The following is a 12,597-nucleotide window of genomic DNA, read 5'->3' as shown; positions in this document are numbered from 1 at the left end:
TGAATGCAAAACTATCTTTGCCACCTCCTGTCCAAAGGTCTCCAAACAACATTCTGGCACCACTGATGTTCTAGACTACACTATGTTAACTTAAATTGTTCTAATATAACTTTTTAAAATAAACTAGTATATGCATTAAATTGGGCATGAAATGAACAAAAAAGAGTTAACCAGGAGGCCTTTGTTCCTTATTTCTTCTATAACATTGATTTTTTTTTCACTCTTTTTAACATACTGAGGAGGGTTCAGGAGATGGTATATATTTTTCTAACGTCAGAAATGTATTTTTTGGAAAAAATATTTTGTTATAGATCATTGACCACAAGATGAACATGAGCCTGCAATGCGATGCTGCGGCTAGTAAAGCAACCAAAACGCTGGTTTGCATCCATAGATGCTTCTCAAGCAAATCCCGGGACGTCATTCTCCCCCTGTACTCGGCCTTAGTGAGGCCGCAGCTGGAGTACTGCGTCCAGTTTTGGGCTCCACAATTCAAAAAGGATGTGGAGAAGCTTGAGAGAGTCCAGAGAAGAGCCACGCGCATGATCAGAGGTCAGGGAAGCAGACCCTACGATGACAGGCTGAGAGCCCTGGGGCTCTTTAGCCTGGAAAAGCGCAGGCTCAGGGGTGATCTGATGGCCACCTACAAGTTTATCAGGGGTGACCACCAGTATCTAGGGGAATGTTTGTTCACCAGAGCGCCCCAAGGGATGACGAGGACGAATGGTCACAAACTACTACAAGATCGTTTCAGGCCGGACATAAGGAAGAATTTCTTTACTGTCCGAGCCCCCAAGGTCTGGAACAGCCTGCCACCGGAGGTTGTTCAAGCGCCTTCATTGAACACCTTCAAGATGAAACTGGATGCTTATCTTGCTGGGATCCTATGACCCCAGCTGACGTCCTGCCCTTTGGGCGGGGGGGCTGGACTCGATGATCTTCCGAGGTCCCTTCCAGCCCTAATGTCTATGAAATCTATATGATGAAATGTAATGGAACATAATTCATTTGCACAGAAGAAGCAGACTTAAGCCTGCCTATGAATTCTTAACTTCAGTACTTACTGACTTGTAACCATGCAACTTCAATATTCATTTCAAATAGCTTACTTTATTGAATTTCTTCAATCAAATCGAAGCCAATTTTCACCAGAACACTTAAAACACTTCTCTTCACTGAAAGCTATTTTCCTACAAAATGTCACTGAATTGCTTCAATGCTAGAGCTATTTTATTAAAAAAGTAAAACTATTTTTCTAAATAACTAGGAAAGTGTCTCCATTTTCCTGGTACCCTCAAGCTCCTTGCATTCCTAAATTTCTGAAATGTTAGGGATTGCTATTTCAGTGGGAAAGACTTGTTTTATTTAATCACTTTTTTTTTTTTTTTCAAGAAGATGCTTGCTCAGAGAGAGATCAACAGCAATCTGTGCAGAAGTGAAATGTCAGGTTTCCTGAGTATGTAGTAAAAAAGCAGGCCACAAGGAAGAGCATTTTCTATAGTGACTGGGGAAGGTTCCTGAAGAAAGGTGTTTGTGCCCGAAAGTTTGCAAAGAACAATTTTTCCAACTATTTAGTTGGTCTAATAAATGATATTGCATTTACCCAAAGAACCTTGTCTGCTCTATAAGAACATAGCACAGCAGGATCCCAGAGAGCAGGGTTGATTTTTGAAAGTTCGCTAGTAATTCATGCTCCCTAATCTTGCTCGTATGCCCAAAGTTAACTTTACACACTGAACTTGGAAAGGCTGTTCACATGCACAAGTATTCGCATGATCATTGTCTAGATCAGAGATTCTCATCCAAGGTGCCAAAGCACCCTGGGGTGCCTTGAAATCTTTTCAAGGGTGCCACGAGGTGCAATGCAATACTAGCACTGTTAGGTGTGTAAACATGATTCACAAGATGAAACAAGAGATTTCAAATAGAATCTTTTCAACACTATGGATTCCTGGCCTGTTGTGGTCTTTCTGAGTTCTCTGCAATAGACCAATCACTCTACTATTTTTCTATAGTCAAAAAGCAAGTGAAAGTTAAGAGCTGGCATTTTCTAAGAGGTGCCTAGAGTCTAATGAGGAATGCCTTGAGTTTTGAAAGGTTGAGAACCACTGGTCTAAACTGTAAATATCTGCTGCTTCTGAAGATAAAAATAAATGCTTACTTAAGTCAATAGGGGTCTGCCAAGATGAAATGCACCACTGTTTATGATACTTATACCCTGTCATAAGAGTTTAGCCTTTTCTCTGTTAAATATGGATTTCCACAACTTTGAAACTTCTGCTGTTTCTCCAAGTAACTTGAAAAAATAAACTAAGTTTTAATAATTTTGTTTTTTTTTAATCTTGCAGGGAGGACAAAAAGTGAATTTTGACTACAACCACCAAAAATAAGGCTGGCTAGCTTTGTTTTTTCCCAGCTGAAAGACATGCAACTGAAGAAATTACCACTATTAATCATGAAAAGTAAATTGTGTGTGCAGGTATTTCAAGCAGAAATCTAAAGTGCTAATTGTAACACAGACCATCATCTTTTATTTGATTTTTAATGCGTCTCTGGCACTACACACATGTATTTTCCCGTTATTTTGATATTTTACCCTGCTCCTGATTCTTTCTTCAGCCCCTCTAGGCCCCTCCCACAGTTGTTCTAGGTCTGTCTGGTTATCTTATCTTCCCTCTGAAACCACTCAGGGCAATCTTGTGACTTGGCCTCACAGCTTTTTCTTTTTTCTTCATTCATTTTTTTTTACCAGCAAGCTGCAGATGCATGAAGGGATATAATAGTAAAGCAAATAATTCATGTGAAAACAACAATATAGCACTATGGACCAGAACCTTGTGCCAACGTTAACAAGCTCCTCTCTCTCTCTCTCTCTCTGTTGTTTGAACTAAAAGGACCAGCTTTTAACTAAGCTTGTAAACATGGACCCATTCTTTGTGTTCAAGGCAGAGTTGCTTGGATATTTCACCAGAAGGAGTCCCTTTCTAATTTAGGAGGCCAGGTGCCGAATACAACAACTGTTATCTAATACAGTGATTACAGTGGACTGCAACCTCCCCACCCCGGAGCTGGCTGCATTTCCCTCCTTGTTGGGAAAAACAAATTTTTAATAGGATGGGTGCTCTTTTTAATGAAATAGCCAATTAACACCTTTTACCTTGAAGGTAAAAAATAGGTCTATGCTTGTTGTTTACAAACTTAATTAAAAGCAGTCCTTTCAGTTCAACAAAAAAAGAGGCTTTTTAAAGTTGGTACAGGTTTTTTGGTCCACAGTGCCACATTGTTATTTTCATGTGAACCATTTGCTTTATTTTTATATTTCTTCATGTATCTCCAGCAAAGGGGGGGGGGATGTACCCCCTGCAAAATTATAGCCCTGTCTACACTCCAGCAGCCCTGTCTACAGCCCTGTTCCTCTGGAGTGCAGCACTGGTAGGCCAGACTCCTTTTAATGAGGCTGAAGAAAACAAGAAGGAACTCACTGCAGCCCCAGCTCATTTGAACTCTCCTTGTTTTTCCTCTATAATAAGGGATTCTTTGGGGAAATTCCCCCCCACCCCAACAAAAACCAAAACAACCCAACCAATATCACATTCCCAAAAAGCAATCTTATTTTTTTTTTTTTTGCCTTGAATAGCTTTAAACTGCAGCAGAGGTCAGGCTTGTTGCTCAATGCTGGTCAAGTGTTCAGGGATATGTGTGTATGTTTGGGGGGAAATTAATCTTAAAGGATAAGAGAAATAGGATTCCACACACTGCATACACCATGCACATACATGCATACTGCATGTGACACAGTGCATACATCATGGGAACACACACTGCATACATATTGTGAACACACCGGACACACCACACGTGCATACACACTATGTACACATCTCACACACACAGAGCATGCAGATATTGCACATGCACTGCATATGTCACATGCACACATGGCATACAGATATTGTGTGCCCACTGCATACATCCCACATTATGCATAGATCATGCACATGCTGCACACCTCATGCACACTGCGCAGATATTGTGCGCACATCATGCACCCTGCACACGTGCTGCATCTATTACATGCCCGCAGACACACATTGCGCACTCACCACATACATGTATTGCACACACGTAGCCTACTTCACAGGCGCACCCCCCCATTCAGGTGCCGCCGCATGCACACAGCGCGCTGCCTCCCCCCGACGCGTGCAGGCCGCATACAGATACGACACGCGCCCCCTGCCTGCACCACACGCACGCACACCGCATCTATGCCGCTGGCGTGCACACACACAGCACGCCCCGGTCAGGAGAGGAGACTGGACAGCCACCTGCCCCCCCCAGCTCTTTCCTGCCTGGCGCAGGGGGCCGGCCCCGCCGATCTTCCCAGGTCCCTTCCGGCCTCGCAGTGTGTGACTGTGACTGCACGTAACACACACACACACACGCCCGGTCGCTGCGGGGGGCGCTGGGCGGCTCGGGTTACACGGAGTCACGCAGCGGCCGCGCCGGGCGCCAGCTGAGCGCAAGCTCCTCCGCCAGCTGGGGGCGGGGGCGGGGGCGGGGGCGGAGCCGTGGCTGCTCCCTCCCTCCCTGCCTGCTGCCAGCCGGGTGGCGGGGCCGTGTGTGGCGGGAGCAGGTGCTGCCGCTGCTAACTGCACCTCGGCCCGCGGCGCGGACACGGCGGCGGCGAGCTCCGGCCTCCCGGAGCCCATCCAGATGCGCGGCAGGGGCGGCGCTAGCGTGCCGCGCTCGTGAGGGAGGCTGCAGGCGGGGGGCGCGGGCCGCCCACCCGCAGCCCGGGGCTGGCGCTGGGTCTCGGGGGCTGCCTGGCGTGAGAGCGCCCCCGGCTGTCCTATGTGAGGCCGGGCTTGGCTCCCGGATGGCGATAGAGCGGCGCCGCGAGGCGGGGGGCGAGCGGGCGCCGGCCGAGGAGAACGGGTCGCTGCCGGACGGGGACGGGGACGCGGGTCCGGCCGCGGCGGAGATCCAGACGCTGCCGCCGCCGCCGCCGCCAGCCGCCGGCTCCTGCAGCGCCCTGCTGCTGGACTACGACGGCTCCGTGCTGCCCTTCCTGGGCGGGCTGGGCGGCGGCTACCAGAGGACCCTGGTGCTGCTCACATGGATCCCGGCCCTGCTCATCGGCTTCAGCCAGTTCTCGGACTCCTTCCTGCTGGACCAGCCCGCCTTCTGGTGCCGCGCCGCGGACGGGCAGGGCAACTGGACCCGCGCGCCGGGGCCGCCGGGCAATGGCAGCGGCAACAGCAGCGGCGGCCCCGGCGCGCTGCCCCCAGCCCTGTTGCCCACCACCCCGCCGCCCAACACCAGCGAGTGCCAGTGCCAGGAGTGGCACTACCGCATCCGCGCCGGCCTCGTCCAGAACGTCGTGAGCAAGGTAGGGGCCCCCCCCACGCCCGGGCACCTCTGCCGCCCGCCTCTCTATGGCTGCTTGCACCTGAGAGAAGTGGGCAGCCCTGCCAGCGCGAAGCCAGGTGGGGACCCGAGTCGATCAAGGCGCCAGGCTCGAGCACAGATGTGTCTTGGGTGGGCAGGTTGCAGCCCCGCCCTCCAGCCCCCTGCATGGGTGGCATCTCTGGCTGAGCCTAGTCTATTCAGTGCCAGGTTCGCTCATGAATGCATCTGGCTGGGATGATCTAGTTGGGGAAGGTGCTGCTTGGACCAGGCGGTTGGAGTACATGGTCTTCTGAGATCCCTTCCAGCCCTCATTTTCTGTGATCTAGAGTGGGCTGCCCTGCCAGCATGAAGCCGGGCAGGGCAGAGTCAGGTGCCAGACTCACTCACAGATCCATCGGGCTGGGGTGATCTTGTTGGGGATGGTGCTGCTTGGAGCAGGGGGTTGGAGTAGGTGGTCTGATGAAGTCCCTGCCAGTCCTCATTTTCTATGTGTGAGCTAGGGTGGGCAGGCTGCAGGCCACCCTGGATGGGTGGCATCTCTGGCCAAGTCTAGTCTATCGGTGCTAGGCTCGTCACCGATGCAGCTGGCTGGGATGATTTAGTTGGGGATGCTGCTGCTTGGAGCAGGCGATTGGAGTAGATGGTCTCCCGAGTTCCCTGCCAACCCTTGTTTTCTATGATCTAGGGTGGGCAGCCCTGCCAGTGTGAAGCCAGGCAGGGCAGAGAGCCAATCAGGTGCCAGACTCACAGATGCATCTGGCTGGGATGATTAGTTGGGAATGGTCCTCTTTGGAGCAGGGGTTTGGAGCAGTTGGTCTTCTGCGGTCCCTGCCAATCCTCATTTTCTATGATCCAGGGTAGGCAGGTTGCAGGCTCCCCTGGATGGGTGGCATCTCTGGCTGAGTCTAATCTATCAAGTGCCAGGCTCCTCACAGATGCATCTGGCTGGGATGATCTAGTTGGGGATGGTCCTGCTTGGAGCAGTCTCTTCCAGCCATCATTTCCTATGGTTCTCTAATCTAGGGTGGGCAGGTTGCAGCCCCCCCTGGATGGGCCACATCTCTGGCTGAGTCTAGTCTATCGGCTGCCAGTCTGTGTGGACTGTACGTGCCCAGCCCAGGACAGGCTCCAATTGCGTCTGAAGGGTTCTTGTCCACATGCCTAGGGAAGGAAAAGTGGTGTCATGGGCCATCTGGCCACTGCCAGGGTCCCTCGCTTCTGATTCCCCAGCTGTTGCCTGAGGGCGAGAGTCCAGGTGCCTGGTGGTATCCCTCTTGGCTGTGCTTGTGGGAGCACACCCATGTGTTGGCATGTTCTGCCTGCCTGTGTCACTGAACCTGAATGAAAACCTTCCCCTTGTGATGTAACCTGTGCCTCTCCTGACTGAATCAGGGAGACTGATGTGTGTGGCAGTGTTGAAGGCACGTGTTTGTGTCCAGGAATGAACAGGTTGGCATCACGAGGCTGGAGCCCACACGTCAAACAGGGAAAGCAGTCAATAATCCATTATCCACCTGGCCTTGACTATATCCCAGACCTCTGCATCTTGTTGCATTCCTAGTGTGTCTAAATTTAAAATCTGTCCTTTTCTCTCTTCCTCCTCCCTAATGCCTCCCCTGTATTGTTTCAGAAGTCTCTCGCAGGGTTGTGTTCCAGTTGCCTTCTTTTGTTATGGAACACAGTAGACAAATTGTGTGGAATTTCACTCTTCCTCAAGGGTAGTTTGTATCAACCTCTTCTACAGAGTTTTCCCGTCTAGTGCTCATCTTCTTCCTCTCTTCATTAGCTTGCTGGATTTGCAGCTCTGGAAGGAAACACTGTAAAAAAACAAACAAAAAAAACGAAGGCAAAAACTCCCCCTTGCTACAGTCCATGTTTGGGCTGTCACCAAATGAACAGCCAAAGGAAAATACTGGCTTTTTCAGCAGAGAGGTTCAGGGTATTTAAATAGGCCATCTGGGCCGCACGCAGGTTTTACAGAGAGTAGACTGGTTTCAGATTGCACAACAAGCTTTACCTCCACAAAGCTGGAGAGGGAGGTTAGTTGCTGAACACATTTAAGGATCAGGCTGTTGAAGCCTTAGTGATAGGTACCAGTAAGCCTCTTCCTTTGATAATGTTTATAGTCCATACAAGTCATACTGTTCAGAAGGAAAAATGTACATTTTGTACTTCATACTGCACAAAGTACTGGTAATTCCTTGAATGGTAAACCTGACTCCGGTGAATAATGCTAAGAGTTCACCGTAGCCTAACTTCTGTATTTTATAATTTAGTCTATGAAGAAAGAACACTTTTGCTTTACACCTGATGGCCCTTTTCAATGTCTAAATTATTTATGTTAGTGATAGTATGAACATCCCTTTCAACCATCTGTGTACAGTTCTTTTGGATATTAGTAAACAAATGTCATTTATGGAAATGTAAAATGAAACGGTTACATCATGAGCAGCAGTTCCTTTAATCTCAGACTCCCAGAGCTCAGCAAAAATTAGTCCCCACATGGGAACCATGTTTGGATTAACTGCTGCATTGCTTTCCACACCTAAATATGCAGTAATCAAATGACCAGCATTGGTTGCCCTTTCTTCCAGGCAGCACATGCTCATGGCGGTTATTGGGAATCATTTCAGTTATATTTTGTGTCTCTTAAAGTGTGTGCGATGGTGGAAATGCAGCAGCAATACATGGAGCAGAAGCTCACAAAAAATTCACAGCTGCAAGAAGTCAAAAATCTGCCTTGCCCTTTCTGCAGGCAGAGGCACATGTTGATTTTTAGTGGGTTGTGGTGTGGTGTGGTGTAAAACTGCCATGAAATTCAGATTCTCTTTTGTTATGGCTAGAAACGTAGAGGATTCTCTTTTGTCTTGAACTGTCAGAGAGCAATTCTAAAATGCATTTTAATGTAAACTATACAACTTAGTGAAATGTTGAGAATCTTTTAGAACTCATTGTAAGGCTGGCAGTAAAAGGAATGAAAAGCTAGAGCAGTGTTTTTAAAAATGCGTTCCTTGGAAGAACTTGCAACAAAGGGAAGATCGATTTTAATGGGTAAATACACAACTGTGATCCCTGTTGTGTTTTTTTTATATTTAAAAAAAGGAAGAATTTGGAGAGACTCGGGGGGGGGGGGGGGGGGTTCCTAATGATTATTTTTGGTGAGTGTTGCTTCTTAAACCATATCGGATCTTTCCCTCAAAACAATAATGCTATATATAATTACAATGGCAGTGTTTTCTTAGGGTTAGGGTGCCTTTTAAATTTTCTTTCATAATGAAGAAATGAGGGCAATCCAGGCTCAATCTTTCAGGTAAATAATCAATGGCCATTTTGTCTTTGACTTAACTGGAGCAGACAGCTGTAACTTCTAATTCCTGGATAGGTGGTAGAGGACCTCTCTTGTACAAAGGGACCTGGACAAACTTCTTCAGAAAACTGTATGCTCAGATCTGCCCTCCCCGTTAAATATATTTGCTTTTATGATGCATTGCATAATGTTCTGATCTTCTTAAAGAGCGTTTTATTAAAAATATCTTAGAGTAATATACACTCAGCTGTGCAGAAGCAATGGGTAACATTGTGAAGTATCAAGGAGAGAGTCAAAAGAGCATTAATCAAAAATGTGCTTTTAATTCAGCCAGTAAATCTCCTCATTTTAATTTGCATTGCTCCTGAATAAAAGAGGAAGACAAGTGTGATCTGTTGTGCTCACCTAAAACTGTAAAATCATTCAGGTTATTTGTGGTGCAAAGTATATTTTCAGCTTCAAGCTACTTTTTGTTTTACAGCTTATTTTTTTGCCTATTCAAGCACACACGCAAAGTTATCCTCACTCGTTCTTTTTTCTGTCCACCAATTTAAATGGGTCACTACCTAGTTCCCCATCCTCTTGCCTCATAGTGTCCTTCAACAGACTGCTGCCTTCTGCTCTGTGCTCTGCCTGGAATTGCTAGAGACAAGGTCTAGTCATGTTCAGCAAAGCTTTGCAATTCATGTATTCCTGATGCTTTGTGAGTCTGCTGTTGTAACCTATGGTGGGCTGGATCATTAGTCTGCAGCAGAATGTGGGTTTTCTGTTGGCTTCCCACAGAACAGGGCTGTGCAAATATCTGCCTCTCTCCAATCTTTTTCTGGGAGGACAAACCTGATCCAGGCATCAGAATAGTATTGCTTCCTTAATTTAGTTACAAGGGAGTTCTTTTTCTTCATTTTTTTTTTTTTAACGTGCTTCCAATCATTAGGTGCTGATAGTGGTACTAAGTACACGCAAAGTATTTATTTCAGCAATATGAAATAATCAAATGGAGAAGCTGGCTGCACAGTTCAACCACAAGAATCTCAATTGGCCCTGTTAAATCACAGATCTGGGTTAATGTCCTGCCTTAGTACATAAATCATGGACCTCAGCCTGGTACTTAAATAAATCTTTTCCTGTAGATTCATATATTTTATGTTGTAGTTTTTTTCAGTCAGATGATGTTAGTTTGAAAACCTGAAACTATTTTTTTTTTAATTACATGGTCTTACTTCCATAGCAGATGTGTATTTTGATAAGAACCTGAGGTTTCTTTCTGTTCTTGAGATAAGCGTTCTAGTTTGAATAAGCAATCAGGACTCATACTAGAGGTGATACCTTTTATTAGACCAACTAAAGACATTATTTTGTAAATATCTAATTGCAAACTTTCGGGCACAAGCACTCTTCATCAGGCATTGGAGAAAAGATTGTAAAAGTTCTCCTGGGTAGAAATAAGGTCTTGAGACACAAAGTGTTAGTAATAAATCCTTCTTACTCTTTACATGGTACTGTAGGTTTAGATCACATGTTCACAGGGAATGCAAGTAGTATTAACTCCATTATACAGATAGGGAAAATGAGGCACAGAGCTGAAGCTCCTTACCTATGGTCACCCAGCAGACCAGTTGCAGAAGGAAGTGGAGCACATTATGGCTATTAGTGTTGGAGGAGCCCCTCAGGCTGTCAGAGTAAAATGAAATTGTTTGGATAGAGATGTTGACAGTTTCCTGTCAATTTGATTAAATGAGTTGAAGCTTCTGTGTTTGTAAGCATGCTGTGGACAGTGACATGTGAAGACAAAAACAAATTAGATTCTAGAGGTTTAGATTATATATTGCCACTAAAAGCAGGGGGCCGATCTTGACGGGGAGCAGCAAGCATGCTCCTAACTGGTGGAGACTAGCATTTGTTCTCTCTTCTTTCAAGCTTGCATCTTTTAACTTTTTGGGAGCTCTGCAAAGCTCATCTTTTATTCTCAGAGTTTTGAGCTGTGGAGAAACGGTGGGCTTGCAGGTTCTGAGCATTGTTAGGAAAAATTGTTCCTTAACATTGTGTCCGTTTGCTGGGGTGAGCAGGCTTTGCAGCGTGCTAAGATGATTAACAACTACGAACTCTTTCAGATCAGATGCGGATAGTGCTTGGGCATAATGAAGAGAGGGCTCGGCCAATATCTCGTCCTGGGAGTCTAGCACTTCTGTCTGCTAGAATGTGGAAAGAACTGAGAACAAAGTTAAATCTAGAGATTTCTGCTTATTAGAGAGGCCAGGAGATGAAAAAGTGCATGCACAGAATCTCTTCTGGAAATGCTGCTGAAATGTAAATGTGATTATTCACTGTCTTTTTTCACAGTTGCAACATTATTGGTCATCAGGGTGTTGACAAAGAATGCTCAAAAGCATCAGTGATTTACTATAGTGGCTCAAATTAAAGTGTGGGATTTTGACCAAGTGAGACAAACTAGGTGGGCGTTTATTTTGGTGACTGACTGTGTATCCAGAAACTTCAGAATTATACAAAATTGTTGGTCAATAACTGTAGTCAGTGAACTATTGCGTTGGTGCTGAGGAAATTGTGCATTATCTGACTGAACTACAAGTAAATGTCAGTGAGTTTATGGATTATATTTGGGGGGTTTGGGGGGGGGGAGTTATTGTTTTTCCTTTGGTTGTTAGGTGACTAAAATAAAATTTTAAACTACCAGTCTGTGAAATGTGAACTATACCTTGTCTGAGAATGACATCAGAAATCTGGTAAATGACACCTTTTTTTAAACAAAAATATATTAGGCTTGTTTCAGTCTGGGAGAGACTATAATATTAATATTTTCAGTGATAGTTAAAATTTGTGGGCTTGCCAATTCCACAGGATAAAATAACGTGTGCTTTCTGCCTACCATAAATAGAACTTGTAGCATTTAGGATGCATTATTATTAGTACCAGTTTAATTTTTGTCTTCCATATGTCATACTTAATTGGAACATATTGAAACCTGCCTCCATCATACCTAGATTTATTACAGATCTTTGCATATACTTATTTTTATGTGCAGCACTGTTGTTTTTCTTTGTGGGTATCGTGTCATGTCTACAATATTAGGTTTTTTTTCTTTAAAAAAATGCAGTTCAGTCATTTAGTTTGGATCTTGAACTGCTCTGTGTTGCAATTGAATACTTTTGCTTTTTTACACTATCTGATTACCAAGGATTCAGAATATTTAAATAGCATACTACACAGTTCCAGCAGCTTTGCTTCATCTCAGCATATGGACCATGTCTATGCTATGGTTGGTGACCTTTTTGTGGGTACACAACATTTTAGTGGTGCTGAGCCACCAAAGCTGTGCTCGTCTTGGTACAGTCTGTCCTTGCCATGTCCAGATGCATTGATTGAATGCAAAGTGTTTGATGGGTTGGCGTCAGTGTAGTTCTTGCAGCTCCTTACAAAGCAGTGCAGAGTGGGACATGGGAACATTGTGTTGCAGGAGGCTGATGGCATGTTGAGGGAATTCAGGGTGCTTGGGGCCACCTGCGTACAGTACGTCCCAGGTTTTTTTCTTTTTTTAACTTAAGCCTTCAGCTCCTATGGTTTCTTTCTGTGACATCAGAATGATGGAGTCTTGTCCTGTAGCAGATTGGCAATTCTTTTGTGTTGGGTCACATATATATGGAAGAAGGGCAAAATAAATTCTGCAAATAAGTAGATGCAGAAAGGTCAGATGGTAGCAATGAAAGAATGCTGCAGCAAATGGTTGGCTGAATGAGGCTTTTGCTGGCAGTTGCGGCACGTCCCTGGGCTCAGGGCACGAGCATTGACTTGGTGGGGATAGCAGTTCAATGCTTGGCAGGTTTCAGTATGTTCCAATTATTAATATGCTGCAAAACTTTAGTATG

The 12,597-nt window shown here is 45.6% G+C and overlaps 1 protein-coding gene across 2 annotated transcripts in view; it reads left to right on the top strand.

The window, feature by feature from the left end:
* The first annotated feature begins 4,604 nt into the window (after positions 1-4,604).
* Positions 4,605-12,597, top strand: part of SLC22A23 (solute carrier family 22 member 23) — a 188,363-nt gene continuing 180,370 nt past the window's right edge. For both annotated transcript variants that reach the window (XM_006263463.4, XM_019490526.2), the window contains exon 1: positions 4,605-5,389. In XM_006263463.4, the coding sequence (XP_006263525.4) occupies positions 4,877-5,389 (513 nt within the window). In that variant the 5' untranslated portion in view covers positions 4,605-4,876. The remainder of the gene's footprint in view (positions 5,390-12,597) is intronic.

The sequence above is a fragment of the Alligator mississippiensis genome, chromosome 3 (assembly GCF_030867095.1).
Source record: "Alligator mississippiensis isolate rAllMis1 chromosome 3, rAllMis1, whole genome shotgun sequence".
Lineage (NCBI taxonomy): Eukaryota > Metazoa > Chordata > Crocodylia > Alligatoridae > Alligator > Alligator mississippiensis.
The sequence above is the reverse complement of the archived record's forward strand: the minus strand, read 5'-3'. Positions and strand labels throughout refer to the sequence as shown.